This window comes from Nuphar pumila, chromosome 16, assembly GCF_984573655.1.
Source record: "Nuphar pumila chromosome 16, dmNupPumi1.hap1.1, whole genome shotgun sequence".
NCBI classification, from domain to species: domain Eukaryota; kingdom Viridiplantae; phylum Streptophyta; class Magnoliopsida; order Nymphaeales; family Nymphaeaceae; genus Nuphar; species Nuphar pumila.
In genome coordinates, this window is record NC_143264.1 from 51,097,675 (window position 1) to 51,119,493 (window position 21,819).

The 21,819-nt window shown below is 38.6% G+C and overlaps 1 protein-coding gene across 3 annotated transcripts in view; it reads right to left on the bottom strand.

Moving 5' to 3' along the window:
* The window catches only part of LOC149813238 (protein Dr1 homolog), a 108,528-nt gene that overhangs the window by 60,822 nt on the left and 25,887 nt on the right, over positions 1–21,819 (bottom strand). For 2 of the 3 annotated variants that reach the window (XM_089990747.1, XM_089990748.1), the window contains exon 2: positions 7,794–8,018. The exons of the other annotated variant lie outside the window; for it this stretch is intronic. In XM_089990747.1, the coding sequence (XP_089846873.1) occupies positions 7,794–7,839 (46 nt within the window). In that variant the 5' untranslated portion in view covers positions 7,840–8,018. The remainder of the gene's footprint in view (positions 1–7,793; positions 8,019–21,819) is intronic. 3 annotated transcript variants of the gene reach the window in all.

The window sequence follows — 21,819 nt, forward strand, 5'->3', positions numbered from 1 at the left end:
CGTGATTTTAGAGCATGCACAACTTGCTCTTCAATAGCCAAAATTGACGTCCTGTTAATCCCTTGGTAAATAGGTCTGCCACTTGATCTTCTGTTCGAACATGACGTAGTTCTATCTCCTTCATCTCGACTTTCTGCCGTATGAAATGTTGATCAATCTCAATGTGCTTCGTTCGGCTATGCTGGATAGGATTACATGCAATGTTTATTGCGCTTTGATTGTCACATAAAAGAAATGATCGAATAATTGTCTCCCCAAGATCACTCAATAAGTGTCTAATCCATGTGGCCTCTGCCGTGCCTGCAGCCATCGATCTGTATTCAGCCTCTGTACTCGATCGTGCCACTGCCTTTTGTTTTCTGCTGCTCCAGGACACTAAATTGTGCCCAATATAAACACAGTATCCAGAGACAGATCGTCTCTCATCTGGATCCCCTGCCCAATCTGCGTCTATATAAGTGATGAGTGTATGTCCTCTATGCAGATTATCGTTCTTGCGATAAACAAGTCCGTCTCCTACAGTTCCTTTTAAATAGCGTAGAATGCGCTTCACAGCTTCCATATGACCCTCCGTTGGAGCATGCATAAACAGGGATACCTGATTGACAGCATAAACTATATCAGGTCTGGTAAAGGACAAGTACTGTAACATCCCCACGAGACTTCTATACGTTGTAGGGTTGACACAAAGATGACCATCTTCAGAGCTCAGCCTTTGATGTAATACACCAGGAGTGCTGACTGGTTTGCAATTTGTCATCCCGGCTCTTTCCAGAAGATCAAGAGTGTATTTTTGTTGCATGAGTGTCAATGTGTCTTGTTGTCTGTCAACTTCCACACCAAGAAAGTACCGCAACTCCCCTAAATCTTTCATCTTGAAAGTTTTCATTAAAAACTGTTTCACGTCTTGCACATGACTATCTGAGCTCCCAGTGCTCACAATGTCATCAACATATATAAGAAGAAGTATAACAATGTCCGCCTTTTGGTAAAGAAAGAGAAAGTGATCCAGAGAGCATCTTCTAAAACCATAACTCTGAATCTGCATAGAAAAACTTTCAAACCAGGAACGGGACGCTTGTTTCAACCCATACAAAGATTTCCTTAGTTTGCACACCCAGGCAATAGGATCCTTCTCAGCATAACCAGGTGGTTGCTCCATATATACTTCTTCCTTTAAAGTTCCATGCAAAAATGCATTTTTAACATCCATCTGGCTAAGGCTCCAACCTTGATCGACTGCTAGGGATATGATAATACGAATAGTACCCATTTTGACTACAGGACTAAAAGTTTCGTCGTAGTCTTCACCATATTGTTGTGTGAATCCTCGAGCAACAAGTCGCGCCTTATATCTGTCAATACTTCCTTCAGGCTTATATTTTATTTTATAAACCCATTTTGAGCCAACTACATTCTTTCCTTCTGGCCGAGGGACTATTTCCCAAGTCTGGCATTCATGAAGAGCTTCCATTTCTTCATTCATAGCTTCAGTCCAATGACGGGATTGAAGAGCTTGATTAAAACAAGTGGGTTCATCCTGTTTTGTGAGCTGAGACATAAACAACTGGAAATCAAGAGAGAAGGTCTCATAACTCACCCATCGTTGAATAGGATGCTTAATGCGTGACGGCCTTTGAGCCGATTCATTGGCGATGCTTTCCTCCACATTCCTCGGCTCTGTATTTTTGCTCCGTCTAGTGTATATTTGTCCAGAGAAACGTTCTACTGGGGGTGGCTCAACTGGAGATAATTCAACATGCATTTGTGAGTCATTCAATTCCCTACTCAAGCCAAAAGAAGAGCAATTTGTCTGACATGTTTCTCCTGTATTAGCAAAGAGGTCTGCGCTCATCCATGGATCATATACTTCTAATTCTCGAGGTGGCAACACTGCAGAGTCATTGACCTGAAAATTTTGTTCGTCAAAAACAACATTTCTGGAGGTCCTAATGCGTTTTGTAGTAGGGTCATAGCATCGATAACCTTTGTATTCATCTGCATACCCAACAAATCTGCACTTGACAGCCTTATCCTGAAACTTATTTCGCAGAGATGAATCAATATGTACATAACATACACAACCAAAAACACGCAGCTCATCGTAAGAGGGATGTTGCCCAAATAAAGTATAATAGGGAGATTTCCGATCCAAAAGTGTCATAGGAAGACGATTTATGATATGAACAGATATGTGAAAAACTTTTGTCCAGAGACTAACGGTCACATTGCTATCATGTAACATGCTCATCGCGCTCTCGACAATATGCCTGTGTTTCCTCTCCGCAACCCCATTTTGTTGAGGAGTATGAGGGCAAGAAACCTGTCGACTTATTCCTTTATCCCGAAGAAAGGCAATAAACTCGTTCGATGAATACTCTCCTCCACCATCACATTGTAAATGCACAATATCACAAGCAAATTTTGTTTTGACCATCGAATGGAACTCCCGAAATATTTAAAAAACTTCATACTTGTGTTTTAAGAAATATATCCAAGTATAACGGGAATAGGAATCAATAAAGACAACATAGTAGTGACTACCAGAAAGAGAAGGAATAGGTGCAGGTCCCCAAACATCGGAACAAATAATCTCAAATGGCTTTGAAGCTCTTTTATTGATAATATGAAAAGGAAGGACATGGCTTTTGCAGAGTTCGCATGAAGAACATTTATTATTATTATCAGAAGATGAACATAAACTAGATGCTGGAAGGAGACCATCGGATACAAGATTTTCAACGAAACCTCGACTACAATGTCCCAAACGACTATGCCAAATATCTGGCTTATTACAATGAGATGAATTAAAAACTTTCAATGAAGGAAAAAACAAAGACTCTGAAGGCGAAGACACTGAAGAACGCTTGGACGACTTCAACTGGAGGACTGGTACTGAGGGTGAAGACACTGAAGAAATCTCCTTGAAGACGTACATGTTTCCTTGTCGCTCCCCCTTAGCGAACGTCTCCTTCGTTCGTAGATCCTTAACATAAACAGAAGAGGGAGTAAATTCGACGGAAGAATTCATATCGTCAACAAGTTTAGCTACAGAAACAATGTTCTTTTTAATATTAGGAGCAAGAAGAACATTGGACAAGTGAAGTGAGGACTTTGACATAGGGATATGTGCATTGCCAGTATGACTAATGGAGTGATAAGTTCCATCTCCCGTAACTATACTACCTTTTTCAAAATAAGGCAATAAGTGAGATAACTTACCCGCATTACCCGTAACATGTGTGGCGGCACCTGAATCAACATACCATTCGCCTTGTTCATTTTGCTTGATCGACATCTGTGACAATGCTGATAACAAAAGTTGTTGCACATCTGTGGATGGCACTTTTGTGTCCACAACAGTAGCTGATTTATTCTCAATTTTGTTTATTTTTCCTCTATTCTGTAGATTGAACCAACAATCAGCTTTCACATGTCCTCTTTTGTTACATAAGAAACAAGTGGGCACTCTCCTCTGATTCCCTGTATTAAAGGCCCCTGAAATATTAGGTGTAGGCAAGATACCACGTCCTCCCTGCCCGAAACGTCTGCGCCCTCGACCTCCTTGATGCCCTCCATTCCCTCGTCCAAAACCTACAGAAGTGTCCATGGCCAAAACTGAATGAGGACGAGATGATTCATTTCCTTCTGCCCTTTGCTTCATAATCATCTCATGCTGGAGAAGTTTCGCTTGTAGGTCGTCAAAAGTGGGCAAGTGAGGAAGGCAGGATAAAGCTGTGGTAAACATGTCAAAATCAGGACCCAATCCATTGAGAAGTTGTTGAACTTTATCTTTATCTGCAATAGCACTTCCAGCAACAGCCAATTGATCAGTAATACTCTTCAAGCGACCTATGTATTCCATGACTGTCATGGAGCCTTTCTTCAAACTTTGAAATTCATGTTTTAAGTACATAACTCGGGCTTCTGATATCTGAGAGTATGTCTGAGACAACTTACTCCACAGATCTGCCGCAGTGCAATCATCTGAAAGAGTAACCAACACTTCTTGAGAGAGTGTTGACGTAATATAAGCAACCAAAGACTGATCCCGCTTCCTCCAAGCTGTATACTCTAGATTCTTAATAGAAATGGTAATTGTGTCGCCCTTCTCATCTTTGGTTTCCTGCAAAATAAGCCGTGGTGGTATAGAAACTAACCCACCCAAATGTTCATCGAGATCCTGACTCCGTATAAAAGGAAGGATTTGCCTCTTCCAGGTCAAAAAATTAGAATGAGTAAGTTTTTCAGTAACGAGCTGACTCAAGAAATTGGCAGAGGGACCGGATGACGAAGAGAAGTCCATAGCAGTGAAACGATGAATAAGCAAACAAGATGAATGGGAAGAAAATAAAACAGATTTTGAGAACACTTAATCAATCAGTAAACTTTGAATAAGGCATATACTTGTACTACCAAAAATGGCGCACAAAGAACACTTAAAACAACAATAAAACAGTCGTTGGTGTTTAGGAGAAGATTGAACCAACACAGGTCTGAAAAACCAGTCGTTGGTGTTAAAAAAAATTTGCAAACACAAATCTGAAAAACAGTCGTTGAATGAAGAAGAAGGTAAACAAATACCAATGAACGATGAGCACGCTGAAAGGAGAAGGGAAAAAGGTATCAAATTTCAGAAGATGAAATTTCAGATTCAGAAGAAAAGAGAAGATGTCACCACGATCTGTTGATTCAGGATGAAGAACATTCACCACGATCTGTCAGAACTTCTGTTACGCTGGGTTGCTGGGTTGCTGTTCACGCTTCTCACGCTGGAACTTACGTTGGGTTGCTGTTCACGCTGGGCTTTGAAGAACCTTCACCACGATCTGTCAGAAATTTTGTTACGCTGGGTTGCTGTTCACGCTTCTCACGCTGGAACTTACGCTGGGTTGCTGTTCACGCTGGGCTTTGAAGAACCTTCACCACGAGCTCTGATACCATATCAGAATTGTTCACAGGAGATAAGAGGGAGAGAGAGAGAGAGAGAGAGAGAGGGAGCAATTCACGAAAGGCTGGGGCGGCACTTCAAAAGCATTATAAATTAGAAACATATACATATTACAATAATGCCATTACTGAAAACCTATTTAACATGTGTACATATAATATGGATCTGGATCTAGATCCAGATCCATACGCATATGCAATGCTGTATTCTAACAATATGTACCTTATCTTACTAAGATACTTGGAGACAAACTTCTCACCTTTCCTGCAAGTCAACACGCAGATTCATCACATTGACTTAGGACACTTGTGCAAAAGAATTATGCAATTCCTTTGACAACTCTGCCATGTTCGAAACCTAATAACTCATGTAAGAATCTTATCTAATAATGTGAAATTAATCCAGCCTATGAGACCTGTCCTTAGCAAGCCAGGCCCCCGTAAGCATGATTAGGAACCATAAAGTTTCAGCCCATCTTTATTTTTGTCTGAGAAACATACTTAAAAGGCGGTGATGTTCCATCTATGTGACAAGACAACTTCATATATTGGATACAGGGCACAGCAGTCCCATGCCACAATAGAAAATTGTAGGTCAATTTAACACGAACTTCTGAGAAGTTTATATAAGAAGACAAAGATGAAATCATTGATCAAATCGAAGAAACAAATAAGAAATCAACCAAGATAGGTGTCAAAGTTGTTCAGAGAAGAAGATCCAAAATCATAGCTTCAAACTGCAGAAGATGACATCAGCAAATGTATGCCTGACATCAGCAGACATATGGTGCACTAGATGGAACTATGGAAGGTCTATCACTGAATTCAAGAGATTTATTTATTTATTTATTTGTGTCCACGTATCTGAATTTTTAAGGCTCACTATGTCCGACATCAATGCTCATGTCAATGTTTAGGTATAGGTTACTTATAAGTTTCTCTTAAGGGATTTGGAGGATATATATAATAGTGGCAGATATCGGCGCGCGATATTATCACTGTATTTTCAGCAAACGATATTATAGGTAAAATATAGTGATATTTTAAAAATATCGCCAATTTGATAATATAGTGATATTATCACAAAAATATCACGATATTCTCGTGATAATATTGGGATATTATCAATTATTGTTACTGTTTTTATTTATTTTCTACATCTTAAATGTGTTTTTCTTCTTTATTTTGCATTTTTTACTTACTTCTTTTATTATATATGTATTTTATTATCTAAAGATGATATTTTCTTGTTTTTGTTATTTTTATATATTTTTTATTTTTTTAAGACCCAAGATTTTTTCAAGATTTATCACCAAACCTATAATATTGCGAGAAATAGTCTCGCTAAGATATAGCCGATGCCGATATTTGTGACTGACATACATACATAGGGTTAATATTTGCTACCCTCGTGGGTAAGGAACCCCCTAGTAAAAAACTAGAATATTTTAAAAAAATTAATGTTTTTTGGACATCTGACTCTCCAGATGTGATCCACATGTTTGGGTTAGTAGAAATCGGTATTTGGATCATGTTATTCCAGTGTGTATGTAAGATTTTACGGGGGTTGAAAAATCAACGGCCTACAATGTACCAAAATTTCACACCTAATAAAATTGCATTTTACGTCGAAAAACTACAATCCAAGAGTTGATTCCTACTATTTTGACTATTATGAACGTATCCATGGGGTCAGATTTGGTCAAAACAACCCCCCTCTGTTCATATTTAAATGTTAACAATGAGAAGAACCACCAATGATCAGATCCGACCCTAGCCCATAATGAAGCACGCAAGTGTTTTGAGTAAGGGGCAAGATAGGAATCATTTTTAATTTCCTAAGAGTGGAAAAAACATTAAATATTTAGACCATCTGACTAGTAGCATGGAAGCAGGATGTGAAAAAAAAATGTATGATAGTGAACACTTTTCACCCCCATCCCTTCTTTTACTTCTTTACTCCACTCATCGCTTTTTGAACAGGGAAGTCCCAAACCAGGGTTACCGGAAGCGCCTAGCTAAAAGGGGAAGCGCGCTTCCCCGAAGCGCGCTTCGAAAGCGCGGAACGTCGCGCTTCCGAAGCGTGGGGGGAAGCGTCCCCCTTTTTTGGGAAGATCGCTTCCCTTTAATGGGGGACGTGTTTCCCTTTAATGGGGGACGCGCTTCCCTTTAATGGGAAGCGCGCTTCCCATCACGCTTCCCCCTCGCTTCCTCCACGCTTCCTCCACGCTTCCCCCACGCTTCCCCTGTTTTTTTCAATTTTTTTGTATTTTTTATTTTTATTTTTATTTTTTTCGCTTCCCCCTCGCTTCCGAGACGCTTCCTAGGTCACTTCCGAGACGCTTCCTAGGTCGCTTCCGAGACACTTCCCGAATCGCTCCTAAGTGGTCCCACGCTTCCCCCGCTTCCTAAAATTTTGAAAGTGCCTCGCTTCCCGCTCCCGCTTCCCGTATCGCTTCCCGCTCCCGCTTCCTCAACTGGCAACCATGTCCCAAACAGTCTATGTATATCTACTGTTTGTGAAGGCATGAAAGTTTGCAAGTGTGTGCATCCCATCATGCATCTAATGAAATTTCTAAATTTTAGTTCAATAGAATTGGATCTCATAATTTAAGTTCCATATACAGATTGATAAACATTGACAACAAAGTTTGCATTCAGCATTATATCTCAATGCATCGATATAAAAAACAAAGCATTATGTGAACAAGGCAAAAATTGAAAGTCATGCTCAGAAGATAAAAGTTATAAAAATAACAATCATGGCATAAGACGACAAAATTAGGAAGCAAGACACTAGAATGCAGATATACACTGACGCTAGCTAGTATCACATTACTGACCTTTTGGAAGTGAAACGTCCTCCTTTGTCTTCCCCACAATATCCATCGAAGTATTTCTTAAACAATCTCTGAACTGAGGAAACTTAGGGGGGACAAAGCACCTTAAGAAGTAGAGCTCTGTGATATCTAAGCAAGCAGATGAGAAACTATAGAAACTCCCCTTGGAAAGGAATCCCCAATATGGGTCAAACACCAAGCAGCATCACTATGTAAGACACCAAAATCCTGCATGATTAGTAGTTCATCAGAACTCAAGTATATATATATATATATATAGAGAGAGAGAGAGATGAGTAGTAGCTCCTAAACAGTTTATGTCCTAAACGCTTCTAAAAACCATAGTTGCATGGTTGTTTTGCTTAATCGTCACTTGCAGATGCTTTCATCATTCATGCCGAATTCATTATACTGAACTTCACAATTGGTCGCCCCATGATTCATCCAAAGTACAAGACAAGAATAAACACAACCCCGGCAATCAAAATTTTCCTCCCAGAGAGAGAGAGAGAGAGACAGACAGAGAGACGTTATGCAGGAAAATTAAAATGTAAAAAATAACAAGAGAAAGCATGGGTTTCGAAGTGACATAAAACTCACTTCATTTGTGAGAGTTCGGAGTCAATCTGAGATGTGAAAAGATCCAACTCAGAAAAACCATTGAAAACCCCAAGCAGACAACTCCCCACCATCAAGTAGGACCAGAGAGAGAGAGACGGCTTATCTCATTTAATGAGGAAACAGAGGATGTGGCTCCTAGGTTTGGTTTGCACGAACTCAGCCTTAGGGGTTATTAGACCATGTCAATGGATCAGATTTTTTCCGACTTCGTTTACTCAGATTCAGTAACTATATCCGATTACAATTGGATGCGGATATGGCTTTGCTTTTTCTACTCCATCTAATGAATATCCGATTTTGATGGATATCCGAACACAATTACATGTAACAAAGCATATTTGGTATAAGCCTTTCACCATCAGAGTCTCAATCCAAATCCATTTAAGCAACATCTGATTAGTCGAATCTGGTATTGGCCACATCTGACCTGAATCCAAACTGTTTACATTTTTAGGCCTGGCCATTGGGATCAAGTTCAATCATGCATACTGGGCCCTGAGCCTGCTTCGTCTGACAGGATCATGCTAAGCCTGCTAACCAACCTTTTATAGATCCTGTATGCTGAATTAGAGCATGCTTGCTTTGGTCAAATGGGATGAGCCATCACACTTGAGAAAGTTCGTCATAAGAGTGAATCAACTTTCTCAAGCTTCAAGCATTCTCAAGTGAGACCACAATCACAACTTGCATTTTCTCATGCTTGTAAAAAGTTCAGTGTTATTGTGATTTGCACTCATAGGATCTTGAGGAAACCTAATTTGACAAGGCATTGCAAACCTGACAGAAGAGTCTTTAGAATCAAAACTTGAATTAGTAGTAACTCATAGCCACCAGTTACATGAGGTGAACCGAGCTGAGCCTGAACCTAGGCAGTTTAAGATTCCTTGGCTTAGTATTAAGTTCGGTTTGAGCCAGTTGTTCAACCTCAACTACCAAGAGAAAAAAGGGAACATGAGCATCTAATTTATGACTTTTCTTATTTAGACCCACCCAAGTTTCAACTCATTAATCTTAAGATGTTAAAATTAAACATTATACATCTAATCTAAATCGTTTGACTAAAGATCAAAGCAACTAGGCTAGGAATCTCCTAGTTAGAACTCATAGAGGGAGGTTGTTGTTAACAAATCTGACCTCATGGATGTGTTAAGAATGGTCAAAATAGTAGAAATGGACCATTGGATCATAAATATGATTTTTTGAAGGTTAAAAATTGGGTATATTGTATGCCATTGATTTTTCAAACCTTGTAAAATCCAACATACACATCAGAAAAACATGATCCAAGGGTCAGTTTCAACTATTTTGACCAGATGTGCAAAAAAGCTAAAAAAAATAATAAAACATGAATTTTCAATAGACGATTCCTTACCCACAAGGGTAGCAAATATTACCCCATATATGTATAGGGAGAATATATGGTGGTGCATTTTCTTGTTTGTATGGATCTAGCCACTATATATGTATATGTATATATATATATATATATATATATATATATATATATATATATATATACTATCGAAGGTAACATGCCATGAGAAACTTTTAAGGCTCATGACCGTTGGATTTAAACTTGTGTTGGGATGTGGTTTGGGTGCCTATTAAATCGGCAACAACATTACTCAGGTTCAAGTGGACCACACAGAAAAGAAAAGGCGCCAACATTAAAAAGAAAAGGGGTCACTATGGAAACAACACCTCTTCCCATCTTCGGTCAGTGAAGTTCGGCCCTCTCTCTTTGGCCGACCCTTCTTCTTAACCCAACACCTCTCTCTGGTTTTTAGGTTAGGGTTTCTTTCTCTTCTCTGCCAATGATCCCCTAAGGGAGTTCACCAAGGATAGTGTTTGTTGTGAGAGGAGATGCCACAAGTCTGATCAGAAAGGTTTTGATTGTCCCCCACATGATCAGAGTTTCTCCTATATTGGTGTAAAGAACAAAAGAGCCTTCGATTACAAGCAAAATGTACACCAAAAACCAAAATGGACAAACACAAAAGTGGTCACTATGGACACACTCACAAATCCCACAAAGGGTACACACAAAGAAGGCTCAAGAATAAAATAATATTTTATTATGTCCCTCAAGTATGAAAGAAGCATTCTTTGAAAGGAGGGGGAACACCCTTTCATATACAAGATAAGAGGCCCAATATAGCCATAGGAGTTAGTCCAACGGCTAGATTTCTAGTCCTTGGAGCTAGTCCAATGGCTATAATTCTAGCCGTTAGAGCAAGTCCAATGGCTAGAATTCTAACGGTTAGAGCTAGTCCAATGGCTAATCAATTCTTGACTTGACCAAAAATCAAATAAAAACAAAAAGGATAAAAATTACAGAAGAAACAAAAACAAAGTATATACAATACATATATATGTATATCATTATGTATACATGTACACATTATATATCTAGATTTTAACACTTTTCCTCAAACTTACAGTATAACAACCGAAAGTTTGCCTAAAAGGAAGTGAAACCTAAGAGTAGAGAGAGGTTTGGTGAAGAATATCAATTAATACTCTGATGTAACATAAGGCAGATCAATATTGTCATGTAGATACTCCTCTCGTACATAGTGACAATCTATCTCGATATCTTTGGTGCGCTCGTGAAACGTACGGTTGTTGATAATGTAAATCGCACTTTTGTTGTCACAACATATTTTTGAAGCTCTTGTTATTTGAATTCTCATATCTGCCAGCAATCTCCTTAGCCAGCCCACTTCCATTGTGGTAGTGGCTATGTCCTTGTATTTGTCTTTCGTTGACGACAAAGAGACCTTCTTTTACTTCTTGCACCTCCACAAAATTAAGGATTCACCTAAATATACACAAAAAACCCGTTGTTGAGTGCCTGTTATTAGGATCAACTCTTCAGTCAGCATCGATATTGTAATGAAATGAAGATATAAAAAAAAGGAAATATATAAATAATATATATATATATAATTATATATACCTATACATTTATGTATATACACTTTTTAATACCCCCCTCAAACTTACGGTACAATGAGCGAAAGTTCGTTTAAGAGAAAATGAAATCTAAGAGCGGTGAGAGGTTTGGTGAAGAAATCTGCTAATTGGTATTCTGATGTAACATAAGGCAGATCAATGGTCCCATGTAGATACTCCTCTCTGACATAGTGACAATTCATTTTAATATGTTTGGTGCGATCATGAAATGTTCGGTTGCTGGCAATGTAGATTGCGCTCTTATTGTCACAGCAACTGCGTGAGGCTTTTGTCACTTCAACTCTCATGTCAGTCAGCAGTCTTCTGAGCCAGACTACCCTCATCGTTGTGGTGGTCATGACTCGGTATTCAGCTTTGGTTGATAAAAGATAAACCTTCTGCTACTTGCACCGCCACGAAATCAAAGATTCACCTAAGAAAACACAAAAATAAGTGGTTGAGTATCTATTATTGGGATTACCTCCTCAGTCAGAAGCAATCAAATCTAATGAAGATGAACCAGACAAGAAGAGGCCTTGAGAAAGAGATGACTTAATATATCTAATAATACGCAAAACTACTCCAATGTGAACAAAAGTGGAAGCGTGATGAAATTGATTAGTTGTGTGTATAGCGTGTGCTATATCAGATTTAGTAATTGAGAGATAAGAAAGTGCTTCAATAAGTTGTCCGTAAGGAGTGGGATCTTCAAGAGTTTCTCTATTATCAATTCGCATTTTTGTGTCGACAACCTCTGGAGTATCAACTCTCTTATCATATGTGATTCCGGACTTGGAAACAATATCAAAAACAAACTTAGATTGAGATAATAAATAACCTCGAGAGGAATAAAAAACTTCAATTCCTAAAAAATATCTTAATAAACCTATATCAGTCATTTCAAAATGATTTTTAAGAAGCTTTTTAATATTTTCAACTCCCTGTTTGTCTCCTCCGGTGGTGATCATGTCATCCACATAAAGAAGAAGAAGAAGAAGAATACTTGCATCAAAAATCTTAACAAACAAAGCAGTGTCAGTCAGGCAAGTTATAAATTCAATATCGACCATAACATGACTAAACATGTCATATCAAGCTTTTGGTGTTTGTTTAAAACCATAAAGAGCTTTTTCTAAACGAAGAGTTTTACCCTTATGAATACTTATACCAGGTGATGCCTTCATATATACTTCTTCAACTAGGTTTTCATTGAGAAAATCATTTTTGACATCCATTTGAAATATAGGTTATTTTTAACAGAAGTTAAGGCTATTAAGGTCCTAACTGTGGTCATCCTGGCAACTTGAGCAAAAGTTTTTTCGTAATATATATCATACTCTTGGGAATATCCCTTGGCCACTAATCTGGCCTTATATCCTTCAAGAGTTTCACCTACAACCTATAGGTTTCTTTCCTTGTGAAATATCTTGAATAGTCCAAGTGTTAGCTTTTCTAAGGCTTCTAATTTTGCCCTCATGGCTTCTACCCATTCAATATGTTCTTTGGCTTGAGCATAGGATGAAGGTTTTAAATACGAGTGTATTAATACAATGAATGCCTTATATTTGCGAGAAAAAGATTTGTAGGACACAAATTTACTGGGAGGTTTAGAGACTCTAGATGACCTGTTTTGTACTTCTAAATATTTTTTTATTGAGAAATAACGGTGGATGACTGTTTCAAATATTTGGGATCTATCATTCAAAAGTATGGAGAAATTGATGGAGATGTAAATCATAGAATAAAGGTTGGGTGGATGAAATGGAAAAGTGCAACTGGAGTGTTGTGCGATCGTAGAATGCCATTGCGGTTGAAGAGAAAGTTTTATAGGACGACAATTAGGCCCGCTTTACTATATGGTACGGAATGTTGGGTTGCCAAGAGACATCATATTAAAAAAATGAGTGTAGTTGAGATGTGTATGCTTAGATGAATGTGTGGAAATACAATAAAAGATAAGATTTGAAACAAGGAGATACGTAAGAAGGTAGGTGTTGCATCCATTGAAAATAAGATGAGAGAGAATCGTTTACGGTGGTTTAGACATATTCGACGAAGGCCTAATGATGCTCCAGTTAGAAGGATGGAGAAATAGGAAAATATATTAGTTAAAAGAGGTCAGGTAGGCCTAAGAAGACTTGGATGGAGATGATAGGAAAGGATATGAATGCTTTGAACCTCACCGAGGACATGGCATTGGATAGAAATGATTGGAGGAGAAGGATTCATGTGGAAGACTCAGAATGATTTTCTTTTTTGGTTCATATCGCCGACCCCAATTGTTTTGGGATGAAGGTGTAGTTGTTGTTGTTGTTGTTGTTGTGTATGGAAGATTAGATTTCCTACGTTTGGAGTATTGCAAACAATTGATGTCCCTATGGGTTTGCTATTCATTAATCATATTTTGTTCTATATCTATAATATCTTGACCATCATCAAGGTCACATTCATAGTCATAACTATCAGACTTTGAAGTCAAATCTATCATAAAGGAATACTCAGTTAATTCATTGGCCTTTTCAAAATCAAAAAACTTTTCTTTTCCAAGAAGGATACATTTCTTGACACATAATTTTTCATTTTTAATATCAAAACAACTACAACTTTTTTTATTATATGCATAACCTAAGAAAGCACAAGGAATGGCATGGAAAGAGAATTTATCATTTTTTTTAATGAAAACAAAATATTTGCATCCAAAAACTCTTAATCTAGAGTAATCAGAAGTTAATTTAACAAGTTTTTTAATTAGGGTTATATTTTTCAAAGAAGGAAATGGCATTCGGTTAATGAGATAGGTATGTGAGGGCAAGATCTTTGATCTGTGATGCTATGTAAATTGAGATAATCCTTAAATTCTTTTGACAAAAATTCTCCTGAGTTGGTGTGAAAAATGGAAATATCATTTTGAAATTCATTTTTAATCATTTTGTAAAATGTTTGAAAATGCAAAAAAAAACTTCGGTTTATGTTTAAGTAAATCCAAGTACGCATAGAAAATCGTCAATAAAAATTACATAAATGTGTATCTGCCTTTTAATATGACTGGTGTGGTACCCCAAACATCCGAATGTATTAACTCAAGTGGCCTTAGATGAAACCAGTGTTATTAAAAGCGCGCCTCAAGGCGCAAAAAGCGTGCCTCAAGGCGCAAAAAGCGCGTCTCGCCTCAAGGCGAGGGGCTTTGTGCCTTGAGGCGCAAGCATAAGGCGCAAAAGCCCTGAGGCGCACGCCTCATACGCCTTGAGGCGTACGCCTCAGGGTGAGGCATACACGCCTCACCTTGTTTTGGTCAAATGGGGGTCAAAGCCCCCATTTGACCAAAAAAATAGGGTTATTTTGTCGGGGCCCCTCATTATCTCATCTCTCTCCCACCTCCTTGCTTGTCTCCCACCTCTCGTCTCCCCCTTATCTCACTCTCTGCTCTCTCCCACCTCTTGCTCATCTATCAACCTAAGAAGAAGAAGAAATAGAAGACGAAGATTGCTCCTCTGTCAGCCTCGTCTATGAACCTCTCTCCTTTGTCAGCCTCTTCTCTCCTATGTTATTGCATGCATACCTATGTGACAGTTTATAGATTAAACGAGATTTCAATAGAAAAAAGTTACAATTTATAGATTTCAACGAGATTTCAATAGATAAAGGTTGATTCAAGCTCTTTGCAGCATGGTTAGCAAACTCGGTGAGTCAGCTCGTGACTTGCCTGAGTTGGATCGAATCGATCCCTAACTGAGTTAAAAAACAATATCTTAGTTAGGGACTAAACTCGTCGAGTTTGCTAACCCCAAGGTGTTTTGCAGCTGATATATTACGATGACAGAAGTTGGAGAAATAGAGCATGTGTATTGTGTTGAGTCTGTAGACATAAGTTAGATTCTTTAGCAAATTCAGTTGATGCAATATAAATGACATGATATACTTTTAATATTGATTTTCACTTACTAGATATACATATAAATATAACTCCGCCTGTGTATAACTGTTTAGTTATACATTGCCGGTCCCAAGCCCGAATAAAGGAGGAGGGTTGTGGTAGGCCAGTGACAGCCAGCATAAAAACTTAGTCACACCCTATAAATATGAACCAATATGAGAATTTCGGTAGGGCGTTCCCTACTGAGCGATGCGTTGTACTGGAGGCAGTGATAAATGGGCAAGGGTTGCTAGGTCGTCACCCAGAAGTGGCGTGTCACACCGGCGCCCGGGTGTGGTGTCAAATAGGCAAGGGTTCTCTCACTTTGTTGGACGGGTGGGGGTAAAGAAGATAGTTCAAGACCATAAAATTAGGTTAGCCACTTGGAACATAAGGTCTTTATATGGTAAGTTTGTAGAGTTAGTAGATGTTATTAGTAGGAGAAAATTTGATATTTTATGTCTACAAGAGACCAAATGTGTAAGTGAGAAAGCAAAAGTGATAGAACCTTGAAGATATAAGATTTGGTATACAGGAATAAATAAGAATAGGAATGGAGTAGGGATTGTTATTAGTCGTGAGTTTATAGATAATGTAGTTGAAGTCCATAGGAAGGGTGATAGGATTTTACTTATTAAATTAGTATTAGGTACGGATATTATTAATATTATTAGTGTTTATGCACCTCAAGTAGGTTTAGATGATTCCATTAAGCGTCAATTTTGGGAAGATTTAGATAGAGTAGTACAAGGGATATCTTATGGAGAAAAGCTTTTCATCGGCGGTGACCTTAATGGACATGTAGGCATTAGTAGGGATGGATTTGAGAGTATCTATGGAGGCTATGGCATAGGAGAAAGAAACGAAAGTAGAGAAAGGATTTTAGATTTTGGTTTGTCTTATGATATGATCTTAGCAAACAATTGGTTTAGGAAGAGGGAGTCTCACCTAGTAACATTTAAAAGTGGGGTTAATACGAGTCAGATAGATTTTTTCCTACTTAGAAAAAGAGATAGGGGTTGTTGCATCGATTGTAAGGTTATACCGGGAGAAAGTGTAGCTACACAACATAGTCTTAATTTTAGATCTTAGAATTAGAAAATGTCGTAAAAGAGATAGACATAGGATAGATCAGGGTTACCGGAAGCTTCTAGCTAAAAGGGGAAGCGCGCTTCCCCGAAGCGTGCTTCGGAAGCGCGAAACCTCGCACTTCCGAAGCGTGGGGGGGAAGCGTCCCCCTTTTTTGGGAAGCGTGTTTCCCTTTAATGGGGGACACGCTTCCCATCATGCTTCCCCTCGCTTCCCCCACGCTTCCCCCTCGCTTCCCCCACGCTTCCCCTGTTTTTTCAATTTTTTTGTATTTTTTATTTTTTATTTTTATTTTTTTCGCTTCCCCCTCGCTTCCGAGACGCTTCCTAGGTCGCTTCCGAGACGCTTCCTAGGTCGCTTCCGAGACACTTCCCGAATCGCTACTAAGTGGTCCCACGCTTCCCCGCTTCCTAAAATTTTGAAAGTGCCTCGCTTCCCGCTCCCGCTTCCTCAACTGGCAACCATGGGATAGATCCTAGAATTAAGTGGTGGGCACTGAAAGGAGCTAAACAAGGAATGTTTGTAGAGCAGGTAGTTAATGAAGTTGATTGGTGTCTCGAGGAGGATTCAGAATCAATGTGGAATAAGATAGCGAATGGCATGAGAAAGGTGGTTAAAGAGATATTAGGTGAGTCTAAAGGCGGTGCACCGCTAGGTAAGGATACATCATGGTGGAACAAGGATTTCAAATTAGCTATTAAGGTTAAAAGAGAGTATTATAGAAATCTAAGTAAGAGTCGTGATAATGAGAATTTTGAGAAATATATGATAGCAAAGAAGGAAGCTAAAAAAGTAGTTCGAAATGCGAGGGATAAGGTATATAAGGAGGTTTATGACAAGTTGGATACCAAAAAGGGCAAGAAGGATATTTATAGGCTTGCAAAGATGAGAGATAGGAAATCAAGAGATCTGGATATGGTTAGATGTATCAAAGATGAAGTGCAAAGGGTTTTAGTCAAAGATGAGAAGATTAAGGAGAGATGGAAAGATTATTTTGATAAGCTATTTAATGAAAATCATGCTCAGAATCAATAAAAGATAAGATTCGAAACGAGGAGATACGTAAGAAGGTAGGCATTGCATCCATTGAAAATAAGATGAGAGAGAATCGTTTACGGTGGTTTGGACATATTCGGCGAAGGCCTAATGATGCTCCAGTTAGAAGGATGGAGAAATGGGAAAATATATTAGTTAAAAGAGGTCGAGGTAGGCCTAAGAAGACTTGGATGGAGATGATAGGAAAGGATATGAATGCTTTGAACCTCACCGAGGACATGGCATTGGATAGAAATGATTGGAGGAAAAGGATTCATGTGGAAGACCCAGAATGATTTTCTTTTTTGGTTCATATCGCCGACCCCAATTGTTTTGGGATGAAGGCGTAGTAGTTGTTGTTGTAGATATATAAATATATCAAAACCACAGGCTTTAGATGCTTCATAGATGTATACATGTTATTTTCATCTAAATAATTTATGCAATTGTGATTGCTGCATATTTGGTAGAGTGTTTTAAGTTGTTGATACACATTTGAGTATTTAGGTCTTTTTCCTTTGTTGTTGAATGATTCAGCTCCATCAGAATGATTCTATAGAACTGTAAATGTTTTTTTATTTGGATTTTGATAACACTTATGCTTCGGTTTTGCGTCAGTTAACTTCATTGCTTGTTGAAATTGGATTGAACACAGAAGAGGCCCATGCTTTCTCTATTACATATGGCTATTCTCTGGATGTTTTTTTAGCTCTGTTTTTTTTTCCTGCAAATGCGGCAAGAGATCAATTTAATTTAGTGGTTTCTTAGATACTTATGTAGATCAAGTTGTTGCATTAATGTTACTTTTACTGTTTTACATGTTAATCTCATATTTTTTCAGTATTTATTTGAGATTTTTTAGTTCTTGCTGGTTGTTGCTTCACCAATAAAGCACTTTTTATTTATTTATAATTTTAGATATTTTTTATAGTTTTTTTTAAGTTTTCAAAAAAAAATTGAGGCTTACGCTTTACACCTCGAGGCTTACGCCTCGCCTTAGATTTTGGTGGAGCGCCTCGCTACGCCTCAACGCTTTTCACAACACTGGATGAAACAAAGGTTCTATCATGAAATGGTAATCTCTTCAAATCAAATCCAAAAATGGTAGATGAAAAACTTGGACTGAATATAGTGCAATCATATGCACATGCAATTATATGCATCATTAATATAAGCAAGCTATATAGAGAGATAGCTCAATCTAAATTGCAAGTCTACTATGAGACACTCAATGCCATTAAAGAGAACCAAAACATATATAGAGATTTTCAAATAACGATATAAAAACCAAGTGCATACACAAGTACAATTAAGAATTTTTTAGAGTTTTGAAAATTTTCAAAATTTCCTATTCTTTTTATTTCAAGAGATGTATCATCAACTGTGAAAACATATGACACACTTGAATTGTTATGACATTCGAACAAACTATTACTGTTTGGGGTCATATGAAAAGAATCACTAGAGTCACACGATTTTAGAGAAATCCCGCCACTTTGTCTGGAGGTAGTGTGTAGACACAACTGTTGTCATTGGTATACCAAGAAAGTGGCATTAGTGGATGTTGATTTTCCTATTGTCTCGACATTAAATGTTGATTTCTAATATTCTGATGGATGGTGTTGATTCATGATATTGGTCGAGGGTCAAGTGTGGAACCCAATAATAAAATACAAATTGTGTACCTAACTTGAATTTCAGAAATTTGTTGTACCCATTTTGAGTATCCGAGGGTTTTAATGAAAAGTGTAACTAAATTTGTATGCATTTAATAGCGACATGCATACAAAAGAAAACAGTGATAATAACTTAATAAGTTATTCATGCATATGCATTGATATCATACATATTAATTGTTCTGCATTAGTTCATTCATCTTTACATGTTCTCTTACAGGTGATATATTGATCGTTGCATGATATTGTTCTCAATTGCAATAATGGTTATTTGAATTATGAAATTGTTGTAGTGATGTTCTTCTAAAAATGTTACATGAATTTGATTTATGCTTTTTTTGCCCATTTGAATTGTTAGAGGAATTCGTACGCAGAATCTATGATTCTGACACTATGCTCTTTATGTTTTTCACAGCCTCTGAAGCCTAGTGATGAGATCGACTGTCATAGGGAGTCTATGAGACCTGCGTGACGGCTTTGACATTTTGCTTTGAGACAGTGTGGCTTCATTTTTATTGATATTTATTTGATTAATGTTCTTAAACTTGAGTTATTGATGAATAAAGTTATTTTAGTTGGTTGATGGTTAATGTAAGATCCCTTGTGGTTTAGATTGTGTTATGTTTGTAAGGCTCCGGATCTCTGAGTATAGTTTTCGCAATTGTTTAAAAAAAATATATTTTCACTTTTCAACGAGGATGAGTTGGGGTCGTTATAACTATGGACACACTCACAAATCCCACAAAGGACATTATATATTTACATTTTAACAATGGGACACATTGATCCCTCTTCAATCTTTCCCGCTCTCTATGCTCTTGTTGTGATCCTCTGGTGCAAAATCTAGATGTGGTTTGTTAGGTTCATCATGATAATCTTCATCCTAATCAACAATATCATTATTGGATCTGGTTGGCTAAGGTCATTTAACTTGATTTGCTTATCGATCGTCAGATTCAAGGGTTTCTTTACATTTTCATGATGTTGCTGTTGGCCGGATTTGGTATGCCATTTTTTAGGTTGCTTTTCATGTAATTTGCTAGTTATGATCAATTATGGTGTTGTCTCAATTCAGAAGCTTTCTGAGTTTCATTTCTTGACCAAGGTAGATTTGATCAAACTTCCAATTTTGGGAATCAGATTTCCTTCTTAAATTATGATAGAGTCAGGCTGCACCCATTAAATCATGTGTAGCTTAACTAGGTTTGAACCTAGAATCCTAATGAACTGATTAAAATTTCTGCTGCTATAATAATATTTTTTATTTTTGGAAGCATCACATCAAGATATGTAACTTATTTCAACTTAGCTAGACTTTGAATGATCCGGTGATTTCTATTTGTTAGAGTTCCTTAAAAAAATTCCTTTTAAAATGTTATGTTATTTCTTTCATTTTTCAAAAGATTCTCAATAAGATGTTTCTATGGATTAGAATAGTGTGTGTGTGAGTGTTTCCAATTCACTATGGATGGGCCAACATCTTTTGTTCCTTTAGTTTATACATGTTCATCTTTCTCTCTAACCTCATTATGTACTTCAGTCTTCAGTACTGTATAGATTATTTATCTTTGCCTTAGCGGGACACAAACCACCACATCTTAGATCTGCAGACCTTGGAAATATAAACTAACGAACAATTAGCATATGTTGTAAACTATGTCACACGGACTCGGCTAGGGGGTCAACGCACCCGCGTCGACACGCCCCGACACGGGTGCGGTTTCGGACACGGGGCGGACTCGGTCAACAAGTGTCAGACTCGGTCAACGCACCTGGGCCGAGTCCGTCCACTTTATAGACTCGGTCAACTTTGACCAAGTCTATAAAGGTCCATGTTTGAAATTCATTTTGGACTCGAGTCGGTCCAGATCCGAACCCGACCCGAATCCAAAATGTTATCGGCGTCAGGGTTGAACCCTAAAGAGGGGCTTACGACAGGGGGAGGGGAGCCCCCTGCCTCGTTCTTGTTTTCCGACAAGGGGCGGAGGCCCCTGCCATAGTTTATTTTTCGGCAAGGGGCTCCCCTGCCACAGATCTATTTTCCGTCAGGGGGCTGCCCCCTGCGTCGGATATGTGTTCCGGTAGGGGGCTCCGCCCCCTGCCTCGTTCGTGTTTTCCGACAGGGGGGGGGGGGGGGGGCGAAGGCCCCTACCATAGTTTGTTTTCCAGCAGGGGGCTCCATGCCTCAGATCTATTTTTCGGCAGGGGATGGAGCCCCCTGCCTCGTTCGTGTTTTCCGGCAGGGGGCTCTCCTGCCTCAGATCTGTGTTTGCTTTCCCTTTGACGCAGCGGAATCGTGTCCCTACTCGATGTTAACAGCTCAACTGCAAGGTTCCTTGTGCATCTTGCCAGAGAGCTTGCACATGTTTGTTTGCACGGTTGGTGCCTTTTGGGTCTTTGTGTTTGCTTTCCCTTTGCCACAGCGGAATCGTGCCCATTACTCGGTGTTAACAGCTCAACTGCAAGGTTCCTTGTGCATCTTGCTAGAGGGCTTGGACATGTGGTTTGGCAGGCCACACTGCAGCATGCGCTTGCATGCGCTTCTTGATGCGCACAGCTGCGGCACAGACAGTTGCGGTTGTGGCACGTGTTGCTCACTATAACCACAAGCAGTTTTTTGGCAGGGGGCGCCTCTGTTATTTTATGTCAGGCACACAGTGAGGGGTGGAGCTCCTATTTCTATGTTTTTGAAGTGTTTATTAACTTTATTTACGTATTTTCTTTTCACTTTTCACTTTTC